The sequence below is a fragment of the Sminthopsis crassicaudata genome, chromosome 3 (genome assembly GCF_048593235.1).
Source record: "Sminthopsis crassicaudata isolate SCR6 chromosome 3, ASM4859323v1, whole genome shotgun sequence".
NCBI lineage: Eukaryota > Metazoa > Chordata > Mammalia > Dasyuromorphia > Dasyuridae > Sminthopsis > Sminthopsis crassicaudata.
This window is the reverse complement of record NC_133619.1, coordinates 590,603,305-590,627,289: the sequence shown is the minus strand read 5'-3', so window position 1 is coordinate 590,627,289 and position 23,985 is coordinate 590,603,305. Positions and strand designations below refer to the sequence as shown.

The following is a 23,985-nucleotide window of genomic DNA, read 5'->3' as shown; positions in this document are numbered from 1 at the left end:
GATAACATCATCACTCAGCAACTCCTTCCCTGTTGTTCATCATGCTCTAGCAACAGGGCTGCACAAACTTATCTACCAGATTTGCCACAGAACTCAGTTCTACTCCCTTCCCATTATTTTCCTAATGCTAGGAAAAATCAAAAACCAGTAGCTTGCTCAGTTAGAACAGCAGTGACACTTGGTGCTATAATTTAGCCAATGGAATTAAAGTAGTATCTTTGTACCTGTCTTTTTGACACTAACTGAGAGGGAAAGCATCCAGCTGGGTCCAATTCTGTTTCTCCAGAAGTCACTTAAGGCTGGGATATAGAGGACAGTGAAATGTAAATTGCCTAGAGTGAGAGAAAGTTAAAAGTGCTTTAAGATCCAGCCCTCCAGAAAACTGCAGTCAAAAGGGAGAAGTCAGACTTTGACTAGAAGGTAGTTATTGAAATCTAATAAGAAATATATCAGACTTCTAGGTCCCATGGTTAATAAGATGAAGGGCTAGAGCTTTTCTCCAATCTTCATTTCCTCTCAAACTTTTCTAAAATAAGAATTATGCACTAGAGATAAATCAGTTTTATCAGTCTTCATGATCTCTCTAGGCTATGAAGAAGCCAAACAAGATAAATATTTGATGAATTGACAGCAGAGAAGGCTAATCCCTAGCCCCTAACTTGTCCATTTAGCACTCCCTTACCCCATTATGTTCCTAGAAACAAGTCTATCCAAGTCAATCTACATACTTGGTATAGAATTTCTCTTTACTTCAATACACCTTCACTCCTGCCTCCCATTGCCTCAAGAGATCCAAGTGGCAAAAAATTGCTCATAGTGCAACAGAGTACCAGTGTTCTGGGCTGTAGCAAAAGTTGAACTAAACTCAGGAATAGAAGAAGGTGAGGCAGAGCCCATGTCTGGGGGCTGTGTGGCACTTCACTAACCTGAGAGAACAAGTCCAGCATCCCGCTGGGGCCAATTCTTTACTCCTGGAAGTCACTTGGAGTGGAGACCAAGTCTGGTGAATCATGAATTCTCCAGTGTGGGAAGAGGCTAAAGTAGTTATGAGATCTAGTTCCCAGGGATACTAGCATCAAAAGAATGGAATCCAAATTGAGCCATAGGGAAAAATAAAGAAAAAAGGTTCTCCAAAGAACTCAGGTGGAAGAAAACTCAAAGACCTTAAACATAAACAGAAAAAAACACCAGGAAAAAAATAACCAAAAGGGAAATGACCTTCAAATTAGGAAACAAAGTTCAGGCATCTGTATTGCAAGAAAATGAATCAGTAGAAGACCCTTTGTATACCTGAGAGAGTATAGAATCACAGTAAGATGTTCCTGAAAGGTATAAAAGAGAAATAAAAGCAGAATTTCAGGCCTGCAAAGCAGAAGTAATTTAGAAGAATAGAAAAATTTTAATCTTATCATGGCAAGTCTCATTAAAGAAACGAAAAAGAATAAATGGCAATGCAAAGGACATTGTATAAGAAGAGATGCAAAAAACTATTAATATTAAAAGAAAGTATGATCTCCATATAAGTAAAGCATATTGCTCTCAAAACTGGGATGCTTAGAGATGATTTAAGGATGATAGGTCTCTGAGAAAAACCTGACTAACCAACATACCTTGATCACATAATATTAGATATAATTCAAGAAAACTACCCAGAACTTCTGAATACAGAAAATGTCAATTGAAAGAACTCATAGATATCCACAATAAAACCCCATACTGAAAATTCTTAAGATAAAGAGGATTTAAATATAAGAATTCTGTTAAGAAACAATAAATTTTGCAAGTGACAAGGAAAGACTCAAATATAAAGGAAATTAAAATAACACAAGATTATTCTGCACCCACCAGAAACCACAAAAGGAAGTGGAATAATTTGCCCCAATAAGCAAAAGAAATTAAAGATTCAACTCAATATGATATATCCAAACTTGATCCTACTTATTAATGAAGAAAAAATGGGATGTTCAGTTAAGAAAAGAAGTGTTTGAAATATTTGAAGCAGACATCAAATAGAGGTGATATAGAAGAAATAGGTCTGAAATATCTTAGACTACAAGGCTATATACTTCACAGTATCCTCCCCCCCACATATATACTTATATATATATATGGCTTTTTATGAAACTAAATTATACAAGGAGAGGATACATAAAAAGGGGAAGAGGAGGAATATAATGAGACTGATTAAAGTCAAAGGTAGCAATGAAAAAAAAAAAATAACTTATCTAGAGCCTATCAGAGAATAGGCAGGCAAAGGGGAAGAACATCAAAATGGGAAAAGAAAGGGAGAAATCTTGTTTCTTTAATGAGAGTGTACTATGATGTCATTGAAGGAGAATCTATGAAAGGAGTTAGGGCCTTTATAGTGTATGTTCTCTGCAGAGATTTGGCCCTTAGAGGAACACTCATCCTACTTTTGGAGAATGGAAATTCAAGCTTCTGGAGATAATGCACATCTAGAAGAGTACAAGGGCATAGACCAAGGGAGGAGATTCTTTGGTAATTGGGGAAAATAATAATCATAGGGTAGGTAAAGTTTAACCAGGGATATCGGAAAATTCTTGCCATGGACCAATATCTTTTCTGTCATCTGCTTTCTAAAGAGTGAGGCACAATGGAGAAAAAGGGGCCAAGGGACAAGACCTACAAGGCATTAAATAGAAATTCTTTAGAGAGGAAATCCAATATAGTTACATTAGAAGCTTTTATTCTATGTGGAATTAAGGCTAAACGAAAGACTTAATGTAAAGGTCATGAATCAAAGAATAAAAGTCTGGAATGAACAAGAAGGAAAGATAAGAGTAGGAAAGAATCCTTTTTCTTTAAAGACAGAAAATAAAATTTAAAATAATGAACAAAACAATTGAAAGGGAGGAGAGGAAACAGTTTTACTTGATTGCTTGAATGAGAGGAGAAAAGAGCAGAAGGCTTAACTAAATAAAGTAAAAAGAACTAATAAGTAAAACTCCACAAACTAGAAGAAATGGGAAATAATGTAAGAGGAAAGAAAGTGCTTGAGGAAGGAAATAAAAGAACCGGTGAGAATAGAGTTGCCTTGATATAGATTAATATAATTGAACAGACAAAATACTGTGTGGAGGAATAGAGGCAAATCCTAATTTGGAGAAAAAATAGTAGAGACTAATGAAGAACAATATAAACTTAGCACATAACTAAATATGAATGGATTAAACAATTAAAAAAAAAGAGAGGTTGAATAATACAACCCAGTCACATAATTGATTACTAATAAGAACACATTTAAAAAACAGATATACATAGAATAAAAATTAGGAGCTGGAAAAAAAAATTACTATGGATTAGGTGAATGTGAAAAAGCTGGGGCTCCTGCTATTAGATAAAGTTGGTATTAGATAGACAGTCATGCTGGTAGACAAAGCAAAAGCAAACAGAACATAAAAAGGGATAAGAAAACTACATTACCCCAAAAAGAAATTATAGATAGATAAACATGCATATTAAATTTGTATCTAAATTCATAAAGAAAAATTTAACTACAAAAAGACAGGATAGTAAAAATACCAGGGGATTTCAATGTTTCAGTTTGGGTTCTTTTAAATGAGATTGCTAAAAAATATCTTTTCTAGCACTACATGGAATTTTTACAAAAATTGAATAAATATTAAGATATGAACATATTACAAACAAGTGTAAAAAAGCAGAAAGAGTAGACATCTTTTACAAACTATTCACACAATAAGACTAGTAATTACTTTAGAGAGCACAAAGGCACAGGCAAATGGAGACTTAATAGTAAAATTCTTATTATTGAGTGGGTCTCTGAACATATAAGAAACTATAATAACTGAAAGAAAATAACAAAAATAAAACATATCAAATTTCTGAGAACTCTTACAAGAAAAAAATCATATTCTGATAAACAAAAGAATGAATAAAACTATTCATTTTTTTAAAATTGAAAGGAAACAAATAAGTTAAAAAGAGAAGATATTAAAATTAGAGGAGAAATAAACTGGAAACCAAAAACTATAGAATTGAAAGCTATAGAAAAAAACTAAAAGCTTGTTGTCTTAAAAAATCCAACTAATAAAATTGGTAAGTTTTTAGTGAGTCTGATTAAAGAGGACAGAAAATAAATAAAATGGCAATAAAAAAGGCAAGATTACAACAAAAACAGAAGACAAAAATATTTAGAGCCTTTTATGCAGTTAAATGCTAATAAAACAGAAGAAACAAATTTTTTTTTTTGCAGTGAAGAAGAGTAGCAGTTGAGATACTCATAAGTTCACAGTAGCTAAAATATAAGAAAAAAAGCTAGTAATAAAATATGTGACCTCAAATATGCTCAAGGAGCTACTTCAGAAATCCAAGAAATAGAGAAGAGAAAAAAGTAAGGTGAATATTTGGGTGAAGGTCTGTGTAAGAAGAAATAGAAGTGATTTTATTTTTGGAGTATTCTAGAAACTATCTGGGCAGAAAGGAAATAAAGTTTGGGAAATAACACTACACTTAGACTTGAACATTATAGTCCTGGTTGTATTCACAAAGGGAATAGCAGTGTCACTAAAAGGAATAAAGATTATAAAGGCCACCTAATTGAAATAAGTATATATAAAGGAGATATATGCTGTAGGATTGATCATGAAAACTTTGGGGAATCAATTTACCTTGTAGGAGAAGACATCAATGGGGAAAAACCCGTATTAATTTCCATCCACATCTCCCACCCAGGCAACCAAGAGAATTTCATATTTTAACTTAACCATTTATACAAAATCTTTTAAGATTATCTACATGACCATCAAAGACATTCTCATTGATAATAGGAAACAGGTTTTCACAAGAAGTATTCTACAATGTACTGTATCTTTCTCATCATAAAACTTAAGAAAAGATGTGAAGTTTATACTGAGGTTATGGTTGATTAGAAAAGAACATTTGATTTGAGTCACCTTAAATATTCTCTTCCAGGTAGGTGTCTCCCATTCATAAATCAGAATCATTTCAAGATTCTTTGAAAGATAACAGCACAGAAGTAATAACTTTATGTACCTCTGATGCTTCAGTTGCCTTCTCATTCTAGAATTACCCTCAGATCTGTGGTACTTTCACCCTCAAACATTTCTCCTGCCTTATGAACCCTTTCTATCATGGTGAGTTCTTCCTGAGGCCTCTGTTTTGGAGAGAGGCCCAGGCTAACCTCCCTTCATTTCTCTCCTGGCTTTACTTCTGACTTCTGATTTTGCCATCACGAAGCCATGTGAGTATCTCTACCTCCCATTTCAGTTCTTCTGTTGTCTTTTTCTATTAGAATGTTAACTCTTTGAGTGCAGGGGCCAACTTTCTTTTTATTTGTTTCTTTTAATAGCACAATTCCTAGCAAATAATAAGCACTTAATGCTTGTTGATGGACTTTTCAACAACCTTCGGATCATAATCATTAATTGAGACATGAAATTTATTCAGCACATGGTCTGTGTTGAAGAGGACTTTAGTGATTATTGAGAGTAAGATGAAATTGTGCTGTTTCACCCATTCCTTCAACATTGCGGAGTTTCTTGGAAAGATTCAGAGCCATTCAGAACAGTTGACTACCATCCATATGGAAAAGAACAAATGGTTGAAGAATGTCTGCTACTTAGCTTGTAGTATGAATTTGGACAGACAGCTCTTAAAGCTTCATCATAAGTATGTGTTTCTGGGACAAACAGTGCAAATGGACAAAACTCTGGCTTACAATTAAATAGGAAAAGGAGAAGAATAGGTTGGATTTTATTCAGGAAATTATAATTAATTTAATGCCCCATTTCCTTTTCCTAGATTCCCATGATTTTATTACAAACGTGGAATGTAGTGTGAATAATTGGAAAATGAAGATATTTGTGGTGGGTGTGATTAAGCGTCAATACATAGTCAGTGATAAATTTTGAAGAGTAGGATAATTCTTTTTTTGTTGGTGTCTTGCTCTCTTATTCCTGGTGTGGGTATGGGTGTGTGTGTGTGTGTGTGTGTGTGTGTGTGTGTGTGTGTGTTTCTTCTCCCAATGTAGGAGTATCTTTGCTGCTTCTTGACTTTTTTTTTCTTCTCTTTCTCTTTTTTCCCTTTCCTCTCTCTCTCTTTTCTGGTCAGTGGAACTGAAGTATCCTTTTTTTTTTTTTTTTTTTTTTTTTTTTTAATTAGTTTTAGTTATTAAATAAAGCTTTATTTTTCCATCTTTAATTTCAAAAGCTTGTGAATTGAATATTCTATTACTTCAAAGCAAAAAAAAAATCCTAAATTAAGTTATTTTTTTACTTAAGTATGCCTTTCAGCTGAAAATTTTTTCCTTGTAGAAAACCATTTTTCTCAGAAAATCAGTTTTTTCTTATCAAATCAAGGTATTATGGAATAAGATTTAATTGTGGACATAGCAAATGTTTATGAGATTTTTTTCCCCTCCATTTTAGAAATTCTAATAGCAAAAATGATCGTAGGAACCGAAAATTTAAGGAAGCTGAACGACTCTTCAGTAAATCCTCAGTTACTTCAGCAGCGGTAAGTGAGTTGGGATTGCCAGTACATTTTTGATGGTTGACTAACTATCAACCCAAGTGAAATTTAGATCAATTTTTGACAGTCCTTTTTTTGTAGTTGATGTAAATATTCCACACTTTATGAAAAATTCATATTTTTTCTAAATAAATCTGGTTAGCTAATGGCTGCTTTTCTGAAATGAATTTCCCATGATCTTATTTTGCAGAATTAGATTAGAATCTAATTTCTTTTTTCTTCTGACTGTTTCACCAATGAGTTTCTTGATGTTGTTTGTTTTTAGGCAGTCAGTGCATTGGCTGGAGTTCAAGACCAACTCATTGAAAAAAGTAAGTTATTTTGTTTTTAGGATCTGCTCACCCCTGCATTTAAATGATAAATTCTTGCAGTTTCTTTGAGAGATCTAGGGTATGCTTCCATGCACTTATATTTACATACAAGCACAAACTCTTACAGGCATTGGCAATGTGGGGGGTGGGGGAGAAAGAGGAAAGGAGAGAGAAAGAAAGGGATCATGAGAGGGAGAAAGCCACATCTTCCTTACCCCTCTTCTTATTAGGGAGGTTGGCTCAAAAACTTTCCTCAATTCTCTGAAAAAATACAAGTAGGTAATCTTTTTTAAGTCCACTCAATTAAAGTTATTAAAAAAATTATTTCAGAGAGAGATATCCTGGTGAAAAGGAAAGAGCCTTGATTTGCCATCAGCAATACTTTGTGGTCATAATTGTATCTGACCTTGGCCTCTCTGAGCTTTGTCCCTCCATCTTCAAAGTGAAGAGTTTGTAATAGATGATCACCTATGTTCATTCTAATTCTTCCATATTATTAATCTATTATATCTCTAAATTCTTATATATAAACTGGGGAGATACTTATCGTTCCTTGTTGTATTTAGCAAAACTAATTATTAGATGGGAAGTGCTTTGATGGACAACACTGCAAATATGATGAACTTGTACCATTTATTGTATGGAAACAATACTTTGTTATTACTTTGACTTATGAAACAGTGTTTGAAGATGGATCTATATTTGTAATTAAGTTTTTGGAATCCTCCATATTGGAGTTTCTTGAAAAATAGTGAATACAAATTCAGGGATGAAGGGAAATCAGGAGTCCAGAGAGAGGGATATTGACTTGGGAGATGATTGTTTTTGTGGGCCATGTACTTCCTCACTGCTGCCATAGTTGGCAACATATCCCATTAACATATTTAGGATGAGAACTTCTATCTCATAGGATAATAGAAATAGTAGGGAAGTGTGCTTTTTTTATTTTAAAGGGAGAGTATAGCAGAATTAGGTCACAATACTTTTTCACTAGAACTAGATAAGTGCAGTGATACATGAGGTAATGAATAAACTGGGACTTAAGCTCTAAAACTACTTTATAGAAGGATACATATCAAAGCATCATAAATTAGTGTAATTTGGTTCTTCTATGAATGACTGGAATTTAAGAATCATTCCAAAATGTGATTCTTCCCATTAGACCACTTTTAACATGTCACGTAAGCTTACTCTAAGGGACAGAAATAAACTGATTAACAGTTTTCAGAATAAAATCTGGAGTAAATTGTCCTAAATAGGGCTTCCTAGCAACCATTGAAGATAAATACACATTTGATTTTTTGCAGTGGATATATTCTTTTTTTCTTGTTCAGGCAATTGGGGTTAAGTGATTTGCCCAGGGTTATACAGCCAGAAAGTATTAAGTGTCTGAGGCCAAACTTGAACTCAGATCTTTCTGTCTTAAGGGCTGGTGCTCTATCTACTACACCAACTAGCTGCCCCAGTAGATATGTTCTTGAAAAGATATGTGTAAATTGAATCATTTAAAATGTATTAGGAAGATATGTTCTATGAACATTTTTGTGAAGAAAAGTCCTTTTGTATAATAAGTTTTGTGCTTTGGGATTTTTCTGAATTGACTTTCTTAACCAAACATATTTGTTCCTTCCTGACCTTTGTTCCTTATGCACATGAATAAAAAGGGCCAGATATAGATTTGTAATTACTTTAATCTTTGACTGTAAGCTCCCTTTTTTTTTTTCTATCTGCTGAATTCTAACTGAAGTCTCAAAACTTATAACCTAATATTTTGATCATTTTTCAGTCATGATGGAAAGTTTGAGGTTATACACAGCTAGAATAATACATAAATATAGCATCCAAAAATATCTAAATGGAAAAAATAGAAAATAAAAATAAGAAAAAAAAGAAAATAGAAAATATAGGAAAAACGAGTGTTAGAAAAGATTGGAGGAATTAATAAAGTTAAAAAAATAACATTTCTGCATATTGTAACTTGAATTGTGATAATTTTCTCATTGGCTATTTTATTTTTCAAAATCTTTTCATTTTAAAGGCTTTTTGATACTTATGACAACTGTTCTTGAAGTTGCTTTGAATCAACTTTTTGTTTTTACATCAAAAATTGGCATCTTAAGAGAGACAAATGTGAATTGAGAATTTTTTTAGGAGTGATGTTCAAGTTACCTGTATCATAAATACCTACTATGTGCCAGTCAGACTGCTAAGTGTTTGATAATCAAAGATTCATTCATATGTATAACTCATTGAATGAGATATTTCTAAAGAATTAACTATATATATGTAGAAATATCTTAGTAAAAACATACACACTTGTTGAAACTTGTGTCCAAACATCCTAAGTAATTTTTTTTCAATTTTTTTATTTAATATTTTATTTTTCTCAAATTACATGTAAAAATAGTTTTTAACATTCATTTTAAAAATTGAATTCCAAATTCTTTCCCTCCTCTCCCATCTCTCTCATTGACAAGGCAGGCAATTTGATATAGGTTATACATGTGGAATCATGCAGAACATTTCCATGTAGTCACCAAGCATCTAAATTTTACTAGTGATTTAGTTAGGGAAGGGAGAAAGATCTTGGGCATGTTGTCATCTTTCCTCTAGCGTCCAGGTTTTTCCCTTTTTCATTTTTTTAAATAAGAGGATTGAAATGGCTGGTTTGAAGGAATTTTAAGATCTCTTTCAGCACTAACCTTTTATTCCTTCATTGTACTTATTTTATTTGGGGCTTTATTATGATGCTTGCAGGATGTAATTAAATTTCTACATTGAAGCCCTGGTTTACCAAAAGAATTTTGAAAGTTTGTAATTTATGAAGAATTGTTGGTAATAGGGCCATTGCTTTCCATATCTAGTAAAGATTTCTCTTGATTTGTTCCTCTCACATACAATGCAATTTTTCCTGGAGACCTGAGTCTTTTTTCCATCCATAGACTAAACTGGAAGCATCATGTTTCTCTCAAAAATGCAGCATTTTAATACCCCTGAGGCAAATAAAATGTGTAACTAGTCTTCATTGTTGCTTATTTGAATCTTAAATATATATACATATATCAACCATTCTTTGTGACTTAATCTTCATTGAAACTTGATTGATTTTCTTTCAGAACGAACCTGTTTAATCTAAATCTAACTATTTAGCTTTCCTTATCATAATTTATCATCTGTTTGAATGAACCCAGTCTCTAATTTTTCATTAGCCCCATAACCAACTAAACGCTAACTATTTTGTGCATTGTTATGGAATATTTAATAGATTAGAATCATTTATTAGAGCTGTCAAGGGACCTTTGAATGCCAATTCAACTGCTTTGTTTTATAGATAAGGTTCCCTTAGTTAGCCATAGTAGTGAGGGGCAGCAATGGCATTCAGGGACCTCTGCCTCCCCACTCAGCATTCTCTGGCATGGCTATTTGCTACTACTTCCTAACCTTGTATGTCAAGCATACAACTCATTTTCGAAGTTCTTTTGTTCCCATATACTTCTTTGCTATGTCAGATGTCTTTCATGCAGATTTAATTTCATAAAAGCTTTGATATTCTTTGCTCTAAACAAGTTCCTCATTTTTATGTGGACACAAAGCATTATTATGCTTTTTTTTCACTGTAATAGAAGGTTGATTAGCTGACAGTGTGTATGCCACATAACTCTCTCTTAATCATGTAGCTTCTGCTTGCATAAACCATCCAATAACACTAGTTTACATGGATAACATTACATAAGTAACTTTCCAATCAGTCAACAGATATTTCATAGTATGATAGCAATAGCTAGCACTTACAAGAGCCCTTTTAAAAAATATTTTTTTCCAAATAGTATTTTATTTTTCCAAATACATGTAAAGATAGTTTTCAACATTCATTTTTGTAAAACTTGGTACTTAAACTTTTCTCCCTTCTTCCCTCCCCAAGAGAGTAAGCAGTCTGAGATAGATTAAATATGTACAGTCTTTTAAAACATATTTTCATATTTGTCATGTTGTACAAGAAAAATAATCAAAAGGGGGAAAAGCCATGAGAAAGAAAAAAAAAACAAAAACAAAAATATGAAAATACTATCCTTCAATCCACATACAATCTCCATAATTCTGTCTCTGAATGCGGATGGCATTTTCTATCTCAAGTCTGTTGGAATTGTCTTGGATCACTGTTTTGCTGAGAAAACCCAAGTTAATACTTTGGGATACAGGTCTGGCAGCAAGACTGGGATCAAAAGGTGTGCACAGTTTTAATATGTCTTTGGGCATAGTTCCAAATTGCTCTCCAGAAATGGTTGAATTATTTCACAACTCCACCAGCAATGTATTATGTGTCCCATTAAAAAAAATCATTTTAGTGATGTTTTATGTTTTTTATATCACCATAGTATCCCAGGTGTCCTTTCCCTTTTTCCTTCCTAGAAACTACCTCATATGACAAATGGTCTGGGGGTCAAATAGGGTAAAAAATCAACATAACTGATCAAGACATTGAGAAAGTCTAAAAACATGTACAATGTGTAATAGCTATGGATATGAGTATCCCCATCCAGTTCTTAACAATCACAAATAATATTGCTCTTACCTAATGCTTTAAGGTTTTGCATATCTTATCTCATTTGGTCCTCAAAACCCTTGGAAAGTAGGTGCCATCATTATCCCCATTTTATGGATGAGAAAACTGAGACAGATAAGTGCTTATCCAGCCCATAAGTATCTGAGGCAGAATTTAAACCTTGGTCTTTCTTGGTCCATGTCCATCACTCTCCCCCACTGGACCCCTTCTCTGTGCCAACCACTAGGCTAAATGCTGAAGGTACAAAAAACCCCTAAACTTTCTGCCCTCAAGGAGCTTACATTCTATTAAGAAACTCATCAAGAGGCAAATACAAAGTAAATACAAGGGAAATGACAGGGTACCAGTGGCTGGGAGAACAGAACCATTAATGACAATGGTGTCATTTGAGTTTTGAAATTTTTTTTTTTTTTTGTTTTCAGTTGCAAATTCTTTTTCACCTATTGAAAAGGAAATACAATACTTGTTACACATATGAAGTTTTGAAAAATATTTTCTTCATTACCTGTTGTTCCTGTTTTAAAGGCAAGACAAATAATGAAAGGAAAAGATAAATATGCTTCAGTCTGTACTCTTGAGTCCATCTTTCTGGATAGCATTTTTCATTCTGAGTCCTTTAGAAACTATCTTGGATCAAAGTAGATAGATGTCTTTTGTAGTTGATCATAGTTACAATGTTGCCATTATTGTGTACAGTGTTCTTGTGTTCCACTCACTTCAGTTTACATAAAGTCTTCCTAGGAAAAATCATGATACTAAGATAAGTTGAGTGGTGTGGGAGGTCAGGATGCCTTCCATATGTGGAGAGCCAGAGGTAAAAATTTAGAGCTGGAAGATAGAATGTCATGTGTGAACAATTAGGTTGTCTAGATTGTAGGAACTCTAACTTGCCTTTTTAATTTTATCCTCAACTATTAGAACTGCCCTTTTTAGCTTAAAAATCTGCTTCTTCTGGATGGTTCCAAAAATTTCATGTTGTATTGACTTGGATTATTTTATTCCTCCTTCCTGGAATGCCCAATCCTTTCCTCTGTATCTGTTTTGATATTACTCAAATTTCATGATCCAAGTCAAATCCCTTACCACGTCCATTAGTTTTCCCTGGACATATTTTGAAGTAATCTGTTCTCAGAACTCTTGTAGCATTTGTTGTCCATGTGATTCATTCATTTGCAACATATTTATTGCTTGATTACTCCCTCTCTCCAATTAAAATTCCCCTTCCTGGAAATGTGTTAGATGATTATCCTATCAATCTAATTAAAGGCCTTCTTAATTCCCCCCACTACATATTTTCTAGGGCAAGACAAGGTAACATGTAGATCTCTCTTCCCTACTATATCTGAAGGATCTCTGGAAAGAGGGAAAGAGAGCAGAGATGCAAGGTAGAATCCATCTTTTGCCCATTAGGTAGGTCTCCTCCAAGTTGTGAATACATTTTTTTATAAGGCAATTTCCTTGAAATATTTTCTATCTGTCCTTTAAAAGAAGAAATGAAACAGATAATTTTGAGTATACAAATGGAAAAGCTTTTAACACAAACAAAATAAATGCATTTAATTGGGAAAATTTTTATATTAAATATCTTAAGATACTATATAGACAACTAGCAGAAATATATAAGACTAAAAGAGTTGTTCCCCACTAGAAAATGGTTAAAATATGTGAACAATTTTAAAAGAATTGCAAACCACATGAAAAATTGTTCCAAATTACTAGTATTAAGAGAAACAAATCAAAACAATTGAAATTTCAACCAGGAAATTAATAAAAATAACAAAAAGTATGAAATTAGTTTTTTTTTTTAAATGAGAGATTAGTAAAAATGACAAATGCGAAAAAACTTTGGAAGATGCTGCAGAAAGACAATCAATACTTTGTTTTTAGAATTGGGAATTAGTCATTCTAAACAGCAATTTGGAATTAGAATAAATAGTGACTTGTGTGTCCATACTCTGATGCAAAGATATTAGGCATAAAAGACAAGATCAAAAGACAGAGAGATGCTCTATATACAACATAATAATGATGGCAGCATTTCTTATAGAAATAAAGTAGGTGCCTATTTCTCAGTGGATGGCTGAATGGTGGATGAATCTAATGGAATATTATTACTATGTTAGAGGATAAGACAAACATGGTAGATAAAGAGAAGCTTGGGAAAACTTAAGTGAACTGAAGTAATGCACATGTAATTAACACAATATAAACCAGTGGAAAGAACAATTATCACAAAGCAATTGAAATTAAATATTGCAAAATTACAAAAGGTCAAGTTTGGCCCCAAAGAAGATATATGAGAAAACATCTGCTTCTACTCCCTGAGGGGGAGGGGAGCCTACCAGTGTGGAACATTTCATATAACATAATATTTTCTCATGTGTTGATTTTGCTAATATTTTTTTCTTTTCCTCTTTGAAGAAAGTTATTTGTTTTAAAATATGTCTTTGGAAGGAGGAGAAAAGGAGGAGGAAATTAGGTGATGCAACATGACTAATGTGGATTAATATGATTGTATATGTATAACATATATTGCTTGCTATCTTGGAAAGGGGCAGGGATAAGGGAGAAAGGGAGAAAAAATTACCACTTAAAATCTTATAAAAGTGAATATTGGAGAAGCTAGGTGGTCCAATGGGTAGAGCACCAGCCCTGAAGTCAGGAGGACCTGAGTTCAATTCCTGTCTCAGACAGTACTTCCTAGCTGTGGCTGTGTGACCCTGGGTCACACTTAGTCCCAATTGCTTCAGCAAAAAAAAAAAAAAAAAAAAAAAGTGAATGTTGAAAAATCTTTTTATATGTAAATGGAAAAAAATAAAATATTAGGTGGGGGAAAATGTAGGTGATGTAAAAACAAGATATCAATAAAAATCTAGTTAGTACAACAAGTTGGTCATAACTATTGTAGATCTCTGTCTTCCAATGTCTTCAGCCTTAGTGTTTCCAATTATTTGGGATTTTTTAGGAACTAAGTTACTTGAGTTTGAACTGCTTAACTTCTTTCTCTAACCAACCAGTCAACAAGCATTCATTAAGTATTATCCTTAGCTTTGGGGTGGGAGTAATGGCTGACCAGTAACAGAACTTTGTAAACTCTTTGTTGGCTGATTGACAAGTTTGACTGAGGGATCCTGAAGAGATTCTTCTGAAATTGTAATTCCTACAGGGGAACCAGGCAGTGGTACAGAGAGTGACACATCTCCAGACTTTCACAATCAGGAGAATGAACCTAGCCAAGAGGACACAGAAGATCTGGATGGATCTGTGCAGGGGGTGAAACCCCAGAAGGCTGCTTCCTCCACCTCTTCAGGGAGTCATCACAGCAGCCATAAAAAGAGGAAGAATAAAAACCGACACAGGTTAGTGGCATTGGGGCCATTTTCCAGGGCTGAGGTGATGATTATTTCAAAGGGATATTTTTAGATTACAAATTATTGGGTGCTATTGTTAGAGATTTGCATTTTTGCAACCAGAAGGGCCTCTGCTATAAGTAATATGGTCTCATTTGAAAAAAAAAAAAAATGATGGATAATGAGACAAACAATGCAGAGGGAACCCAGTTTTTTAGATTTTGGGTAGAGAATAGCAGGTGCAGTTTGTGTAGAAGAACCATATTAAATGAAAATCCTATTTGAAATGGTATATTTGGGTTATTTTTTAATTGAGGGAAAGGGGAATAGGATAGCTGCAGGCTTTTTTTCCTCTTATTTTTACTGTCTCTGATTCTTTATGGAATCTGAGAACTAGCCAAACACATTTTTTAAAAAGTGGCATTTGAGTGATTGCTTGTGCTCCCTCCTTCCCTGTCCCACCCCCCACTCATTTCTCTGCGATCTGTTTACACACATATTGGGAGTATTGGAGTCCAAAGCCCTATTAATAAGAGTGTGCCTTCCCAGATAACATTTGTCTACATTACTTTCTGAGGTGTGAAATGAAAGATAATGTCAACAGTTTGTAGGAAGCAGATATCATTAAAAAAGGAGAATTTAAGATTGCTGTCAAATTTTGATTATAAATGATAATATTGTAAGCCATTATAATTCCTAACTGAAAATAATGGACAGTCCATTCAAAGGTGGTTTTTTCTTGTGGAAGAGAAAATTATCATGGGAAAGAGAAGTGAAGCTGTAGTCCCAAACTTTTTGTAGGGCAAAGAATCCAGACTTAAAGAAAAAAAAAAGTCATTTGCATTGCTGTAGGGTTTAAACATCATTCCAGTGAAATTCAATGCAGCCTCATTGATCTGAAGGGAGCAGGCAGCTTGGGGATGGAGATAGTCAAAGAGCAGGAATAGCCTTCACCCTTGGTGACATCATAGGCCATAGGATTTAGAAAGCTTAAGTGGATAGGGGGCCTTTGAGATCATTTAATCCATCCTCTTTCTTTTATAGCTAAAAATAAAGAACTTACCTAAGTGAATTAAGTAGCTAGGGAAATGGCGGAGCCATGACTGAAAGCCCATCTTGTGATATATAGTCTAGCCCTCCTTCTACTACCTCATATTTGTGATTATTGTCTTTGGAGATTGGTCATTTGTAAGTGAAAGAAGTTTTTTGGAAACCTTGGAACTGATAAGGGAATGTAAAGTTAAGGGGAAAATAACAAAAGGAGTAAGATAGGAATTTGAGATGAACAAGAGTAAGTTATCCAATCTCTAGTGTATGTTGACTGTTTTATACCATATACCCAGATGCCTGGGTGAAGAGGTCTTACTTTCCATGTAGTGAATGGACACCTATTGTCTTCTTGGCATCTCTATTACTGCCCTTTATTCTCCCCTCTGACTTGCAGCAGATTATTAGAGCAATACAAGTTATTTGCCCCTATTTTTAAACATTCTAGATGTGAAGAACTAGCTAGTCTTTTAGCAAAGCATTTGTTAATTATTGTGTGTGAAGCACTGTCCTTAGCACTGGGGATTATTAAAAAAGAAAGAGAGAAAATCTCTGCCTTCCAGAAGTATACTTCACATGGGAGAGAAAACATGGCAATAGCTAGTTATGTGGAAGATTGGGACCAAATAAAGGGGCATCACCTGAAAGGGAAAACATTTTCAAGAGGGGGCATCAGGAGATGTTCCCTGCTACAAGTGAGCAAAGCCAGCGACACTGAGTTAGAGATGAGGGGCAAGGTCTTTTGGGGATGGAGAGAAGCCAAATCAAACTGAGTCAGCAAGTGTTTATTGAGCACCCAGTATGTACCAGGCCAAGTGCTTAGTATATAAAGATGAGATAATATTTGTCAAGTGCTTAGCACAGTGCTTCACACATGGTAGGCATTCAATAAATGCTGAGTTCATTCTATTCTAAAGAAAGATGAACAAAGTCCCTGTTCTCAAGAAGCTTCCATTCTAATGGGAGCTACAACTGTATACAAAGAAGGATAGTACATGCAAGATAAATCAGATAGGATCTCAGGGAATTGTCACTGACAATGAGGATTGAGAAAAGCTTTTTGCTAAAGCTGGGATTTTTTTTGAGACATGAAGAAAGCCAGATAAACCAGTAAAGGACTGGAGATGGGAGGTGGGAGTATCACATTCAGAGGAGTGCAGGGAGGACAGTGGAGCTGGCAGAGTGTGGAGGGCATTCAAGTGTGAGAAGCTTGGAAAGGGAGGAAGGAGCCAGGCTAGGGAGAGCTTCAGCTATTTTTTGGATAAATGGCTTTTGGCAGTTGAGGGGAGAATGGTATGGAGTGGGGAGAGACTTTTGACAGGGCTCTGAGCACTTCAGGGTTTGCCAGGGTCAATTATCCAGAAAGTGTCAGAGATAGGACTTGAATCCAGATCTTTGTAATTCCAAGGCTAGACCTCTGTTCATTATACCACACTGCCTCTCATAACACTAATTTTTGCCTTTTTAAATTAAAATGAAACTTAACCAGCTCTGTGAGAAGTCAGAAGACAGATAGAGAAGGACTTTTTTTTGTTTCTTCTGAACATTTCCTAGCTTTTTGTCCCCTTCATTTTAGGCATCTGTACTGAGGGAGGAGAGCTGAACTGTTTTCTTTTCAGGAGCATCTACCTCCAAACAGAACTTAAAATTGCAGGTCTCGCCTTCTCTGACCTGTAACAGTCTCACTTAGCCAGATTCTCAGCCCTCCTGATTTGTGTGTACTTTTAGAGGCAAGAACATGTGTCATTGAAAGGCAGTGTGGTACACTGAATAGAAGGCCAGATTTAGGGTTAAGAATACCTGGATTTGAATCTTAATCTCTGACTTAGGCTGGCTGAATGATCCTGGGCAATTCAATGCCCCAGGAAACTAAAACTATTATGTTTTAGAGTAACTGCTGATCTGCATTACTGGAGGAATTATTCTATATTGAAAGTTCTTTGATTCGTTTGATTGATTCGTAGGATCAGATCCCTTCACCTCTTCTTCCTTTCCTTCTAACCCCCAAAACCTACTTAAGAACATGATCATTGTAGTTCACTAAGGAATATTCTTTAAGTCTACAATCTTGAGTAGATCATTGATAATGAAAATTCTGTTCTTTGATCCTATATTTTATTATATTTATATTAAGAATGATTAAATCCCACCTACCTTAAATAATGATTGAGTTATTAATCCACAACTACACTTTATAAATCCTGAACTTCTTTCATATATAACCACGTTGTTTTAGCAGATAAGTATGAAAGAAAAAATTTGGGTTAAACTACATGTTTTTATTGTGCATGCTTATTCAGTTCATTTTAGTAAGTTTTGAGTGCCTACTAGGTGTAAGATAATATTCTAGATAGTGACAATAAAAAGATAAAAATTAAGTAGCTTTTACCCTCAAGGGACCTACATTCTACTGGAGAAAACCCTGTATATCTAAGTAAATGCAAAGTTTATACAAAAGTCATCCAAAGTCATTTCCAGAGGGAGGAAGTGTTAATTACTGGACCCATTAGGAAAACTTCCTAAAGGGGGTGGCAGTTGAGCTGGGCTTTGAAAGGAAGGGAAGAACTCTGCAAGGTACAGGTGAGGAGGCAATGCATACCAGGCATGAGGGAGCATGAGGTATAGAGTATAATAGTATGGGGAAACAATAGCTAGCAGGCCAACTTAGTTTGAACGGGAGAGAACAAACATAAGAAACTAAGACCAGAAAAATATGGAAACCAGATTGTGGTGGGCAGATGCCAGGTAAGAGACTTTTTTTTAATCCTAGAGGTCAGAGGGAGCTTTTGAAGATCTTTAAATAGAGGGAGTAGCATGGTCTTTGTAACAGGAGTAGTAATTTTGCAGCAGTATGGAGAAAAAATTGCTGTGTCCTAATGTTCAGGAATATTGAACTCATACTTCATTCCAGATTTATTCAGGTATAGACTGACCACCTCAAAGAAGAAATGCTTTATTTGTTTTTGAAAAACATGGCAACCCAAAACTAAATGCTAATAGCAAAAGCATTTAATTTATGGTTAAAAGCCCTACAAAGCCTAGGCATAGAAGAGCCTTTAATGATAAAAAGTATAAATCTAAAACTACAAGGGAGTATTATTTGCATTGGAGAAACACTTGTTTTTTCAGTAAATATATGAGTAGAACAAAAATGCCTTGTTATTTGACAGTTTTAGAATTGCTAGCAATATCAATGATAAGACAAATTAAAATTGAGACAAAGCATGATTTGCTATTTCTAACATTCAAAGAGCAAATAAGAGACAAAGCTATTTCTGTTTTCTGGAATAACAAAACTTAGTTAGAGAACCCTAAAATTCATCAAAGAAACTGAGATAATTGCAACTTCAATAAAGTATCAGAAAATCAATGGCATTTCTTAACTCAGCAATAAAATTGAGGAGAAAATAATAGAAAGGGAAGTCTTATTCATAATTACTACAAAATGCATAAGATATCTGGGAGTCATTCTACCAAAGCACACTCAAGATGTATAAATAGAATCAAAACATTCACGTGAACAATAAAGAATAAAGTTGATGACAAGACAGAATAGGAATAATGGCCAAGAATTAGAAATCTACCCAGTGGGTTTTACTGGTCTTACTCGATCTAATTTTGGCTGGGACTTTTCCCCCCCCAGTTTTGCTTTTCACCAGGACAATGTAAATTAATCACATAGTGTTTAAAAAATAAAAGAAATAAAGAACAATTTACATAATTAATTAGAGGGGTAACCTGCAGTTTATGGCTGGGACTCATCAATATTCCCTAGAAGGTATGGGAGCCAGCAAGGAACTCACTTTAAATGTCTACTCTTCGTGTGGCTAGCTATAATTGCTCTTATACTTGCCATTTGTTCAGAAACTGTAAGCTAATGATTTACAGTGGAAAGAATGCTGAATTTTGAATAAGAGGACTTGGGTTTGAATCCTGTTACTTTGACTTAAATGGGGACAAATCATTGTGGCTCTGGACTTCAAATTTCCTTGACTGTAAAATGGGGTGGGAGTGGGCTTTCAGGGGATGACTTTTAAGGTTCCTTCCAGCTCAAAATCTGTGAGCTTGGGATTCAATACTACTTTTACCCCCATTTCTAAGAGCATAGAGGAAAGTGTGGGATACTTGTGGATGCTCATAGTTTCTTCCAAGTGCATGGCAGACTTTGGAATGCCTAAATTAAAGCCCTGATGTTTACTAGGTAACTCCCGTCAGCTGTATTGCATTCAATGGTTGAGCAGTTTGACCAGCCCATCTCCTGAGTGAACACCTTGCCATTGAAGGGTATTCATTAAGCCCTTGACTTCCAGGAAGAATGTGAGAGCGTCAGGTCCCCGGCCTTGATACCTGATTGAGAACATATTACTTGAGTATAGTGTTGCAGAACATTTTCTTTTTTTTTTTTTCTTAAAAAAAAAAAGTTCATGCTGTTATATTGGGTTGTGAGTTACTGTTTTAAAAGCATTTTTTTTTTTTTAAATTACATGCCTAAATTCTTTTCTCCCCATTTCATTTAATGCCCTAATTCTTCTACATTTTCAGTTCTTCATGTTTGTTTAAAAAAGTCTAACTCTGCATCTGGCAGCTAATGAATTGGTCCACATATCTGATAGAGTTCTAATGAAATAACCATCCCTTTTATAACACTACTTTACTTCTGATGTAAAAATCCATGGAGGGAACCTTTTGACTATAGAAACTTGGGTGCTTTGATGTTTGAAGTTTTATGGCATAAGATTCTTAAAGCTGATTTTGTTTTTAGTAATCTTGCTAGGGTGGCTAATCAACTAATTTATTTAATTAGTATATTAATTTCTATTGCTTTCTTCCTTTCAAATGCTGCCCCTCAGCCCGTCTGGCATGTTTGATTATGACTTTGAGTAAGTTTGATTTGAATTAGTATTTGTGCTGTGTTGTTTAGTGTGTAGACACCAGTATGCCTTTTTGAGACCTTTCTAACTCATAGTTTATCTGTTTAATTGTAGGTATGTATATTAGGTTAGGCTGGGAAGTTTTTTTAAAAAACAGAAAAACGTGATGGAGGTAACATTTCATTTAATAACTTAAGCAAAATTAAGTAATCTTCACTTCTATTCATTTTTATTTTATTTTAAATAGACCAACTTTACCTTATTTCATATTTAAACTGATTTCCTGGCTTTGCTTCTTAAAGAGATTAATAGTATCAGATTTGGATATTTTGCTCTGGAGAAGTTTAATAAATGAAATTCACTTAATTCCTGTTATATCTCACATCCTGAAATACAAACTTCTAGTCTTTCTTTTCTGAACTTACTCGCCAATGTGTCTGAATAATTATCAATGATATAGTTAAACAGCTAACACATTAATGTAGAGCATGCCCTTTTAATCCAATCTCTCTAACCCTTAATTTCATAGTAATTTTTAAAAATTATAATGGCTTTTACAACTACCATATTTCTTACTGGATTGTTATCTAAGTTTACATTTTGGCAAGGTCTGAGAATCTGATCTTACAATTTTAACTGATCCTTGCTCAATAATAAGTGGGTAAACAAATAAATTTGACATGTAGTCTAATGAAAAAATGTGGATTTTTGTTAACCAAATAGTCTTTGTTGTAGCTTGTACCATATGCAGTATCTGATTCTTGGACCTTCTTTTTGCTGTTAGCTAAAATACAAATATCTTTTGTCTTTCCCATCGCAGGATTGATCTGAAGCTAAACAAAAAGCCAAGAGCCGTAAGTATCAGTGTTCTGAGGTCACTTGAGAGAACCGGCCTGCCTTTGCTGGCTGACTCAAAGCTATTATCTTAGAGCGAAAAATGAAAAAGCATTAAAGTTCTTATTGCCTGGTCTGTGTTTACTTTTAAAGCTTAGAATAGTTTTGTCAAACACACCTTTACTTGTTGAGAATCTTGTGTTCATGCTTTATAGCTTAAAAGAAGAATAAGTTCTCTAAGAAACTTGAAATCATTCCCTTTTGATTCAACAAATAGTAGTCAGTACTTGGGCTTTCCAAGGCAGGAGAGTTCAGTTGGAGTGCATGGTGCTACTGGAGACAAATTCACCCTTTTCATGCATTGAGGGTCTCTTCTTTTTGCTCTGGTCCATTCTGGACACCCTTACCCATGATCAAGGTATTGCTTTTCAGTACCTGTGGTTGATTGGTCTTGAAGTAGATGATGTGAGAGTTTGGATGAATTAGAATATTTCTCTCTCCGTTGTTGAGGGCAGCAATAGAGCCAAAAATGGTGCCATCATGAGCTGCAGAGGATAGCCCTCTTGCTTTAAAATTGGATCTTAAACTGTGTACCTTTCTGTACTTAGTACTCTCACCAAGAATTGTTTTACACACCCAAAATAGTAAGTCCTATGTTCTTCTGAGTTCCATTTCATGCAGTAATTTGGAATTTTGTTTTTCTCCCCCACAGGATTATTAGAAGACCCATTAGTCCAGAAGCTTACAGGCTGTAGAGCCCTGCCCTCATACAACTTCATCAAGATAAACACCCCTCCACTGAGTGGCCATTAATGTCTGCGCTCCCAGACCCAGTGCCTGCATTGAGGAGTAGTTTGTTCTAAAGAGGGGTGAAAGAAAGTCCTTTCTGTAAAACCACATCAGACCATTTACCTCGTGTCATTTTTAGTAACTGAACTGCAGGAAGACCAAGGCATGGTGCAGTCCTAGGTTGCCTACTTTCTGCATTTCTCCATTCTTGGGATTGAGTACTTCCCAACACTGGCTGCTCTGGTCCTGGCTGCATCAGATTCATCTGTGATACCCATGGAGAGATGTCTTGGGGTGTTTTGTTTTTTTTTTGATGCCGAAACCAGCACCCAGTTGTGTTTTGTCATATGGAGGCTGTAAATATCAGGCATTTCCTTACTCTGCCTTATGTGTTGTTTGTTGTTACTGTCTTGTTTTCTTTGAGGGGTTTGTTGTAATACAATTGTACAGCTTATGGCTTCCTGCTGTTTTCTTTGGAATCTGATTATCTTTACTTGGCTTAGGGGCTGATATCCTAACACAAATAATCTCTAGTAGCATAAATAAAATGGATGACTTGTCCTATTTGTCTTTTTGCAGGGGGAAGGTAGAGGGTTATTTAATTTTTTCCCATCTGAGTTGGAAGCAATTTTCATGTACAGGCAAATGGCAATAGCTAAAAACCATAAGTTTGAATCCTTTTAAAAACATAAGTTTTTATTATTTTGTATAAAAAATAAAATTTCACAGGCTTCAGTCTCTCTTCTCATACTTTATTTTTTGCATTTGAGATTTTTTCCTCATTGATTTTTATTTTCATCATTTCATACATACTATACAGAAAATATCAGGTGTTTGACACTCATCTCTCTTTTCATCTTGTTTATAATCCTCTGTAATCCAACTCCAGAAAGATCCATCACTAAACCTCTTTCTGCACCTCCCTAAGACATAAGGAAAAACTTAGGAATTCCATAGATAAATAACTTACAAGGAGTTGTAAGTAGGGAAAGCTTTTATAGGCAGTTAATGGACTTATTTTCCATTTTAAGTTGAGGACAGGAAGGAGTAACAGGTTGATGAGCCTGAAGAACTTATAGAAAACTGTTTAAAGGAACCAGGCACTTTGATGATTTAACTTATTTTTTTTCTCTTAAAAAATTTTATTAAAGCTTTTTATTTACAAAACACATGCATGGGTAATTTTTCAGCATTGACCCTTGCAAAACCTTCTATTTCAAATTTTTTCCTCCTTTCCCTCATCCCTTCCCCTAGATGGGAGGTAGTCTAATATATGTTAAATATGTTAAATTACATGTTAGATATAATATCTTCATATACATATTTATACAGTTATCTTGCTGCACAAGAAAAATTGGGTAAAAAAGGAAAAAATAAAAACCTGAGAAAGAAAACAAAATGCAAGAAAACATCAAAAGAAAAAGTGAAGATGCTGTGTTGTGTTCCTACTCAGTTCCCACATACACACTCTGAGTGTATATGGCTTTCTTCGTCACTGAACAACTGGAACTGGTCTGAACTGTTGACTTAAAGTTAGAGTTTATTCAAAGGAATAAGATTTAGGGCTTGGCACCTCATTTTATTCTATTCATTGATGGGTCTTACCTTGTATCCATGTCTTTTATTGGGAAAAATAGTCATTTGCTAAATTCTTGATAAATCCACAAAGTCCAACAGCTTTTATTTAA

At 34.6% G+C, this 23,985-nt stretch overlaps 1 protein-coding gene across 5 annotated transcripts in view; it reads left to right on the top strand.

Annotated features, from left to right (window-relative positions):
• The window catches only part of MEAF6 (MYST/Esa1 associated factor 6), a 28,821-nt gene extending 5,789 nt beyond the window's left edge, over window positions 1-23,032 (top strand). Inside the window, exons 3-9 of one of the 5 annotated variants that reach the window (XR_012488483.1) lie at window positions 6,429-6,516; window positions 6,797-6,842; window positions 14,573-14,765; window positions 20,654-20,683; window positions 20,789-20,846; window positions 21,495-21,528; window positions 22,221-23,032. Coding sequence is in view for 3 of the 5 variants with exons in the window: in XM_074305183.1 (XP_074161284.1) it covers window positions 6,429-6,516; window positions 6,797-6,842; window positions 14,573-14,765; window positions 20,654-20,683; window positions 21,495-21,528; window positions 22,221-22,229 (400 nt within the window). In the remaining 2 variants the exon portion in view is untranslated. Of the gene's footprint in view, window positions 1-6,428; window positions 6,517-6,796; window positions 6,843-14,572; window positions 14,766-20,004; window positions 20,144-20,653; window positions 20,684-20,788; window positions 20,847-21,494; window positions 21,529-22,220 lie in introns of those variants that run through there. The other 4 variants (XR_012488484.1, XM_074305183.1, XM_074305184.1 and 1 more) reach the window with 4 other exon arrangements.
• Window positions 23,033-23,985: the final 953 nt, after the last annotated feature.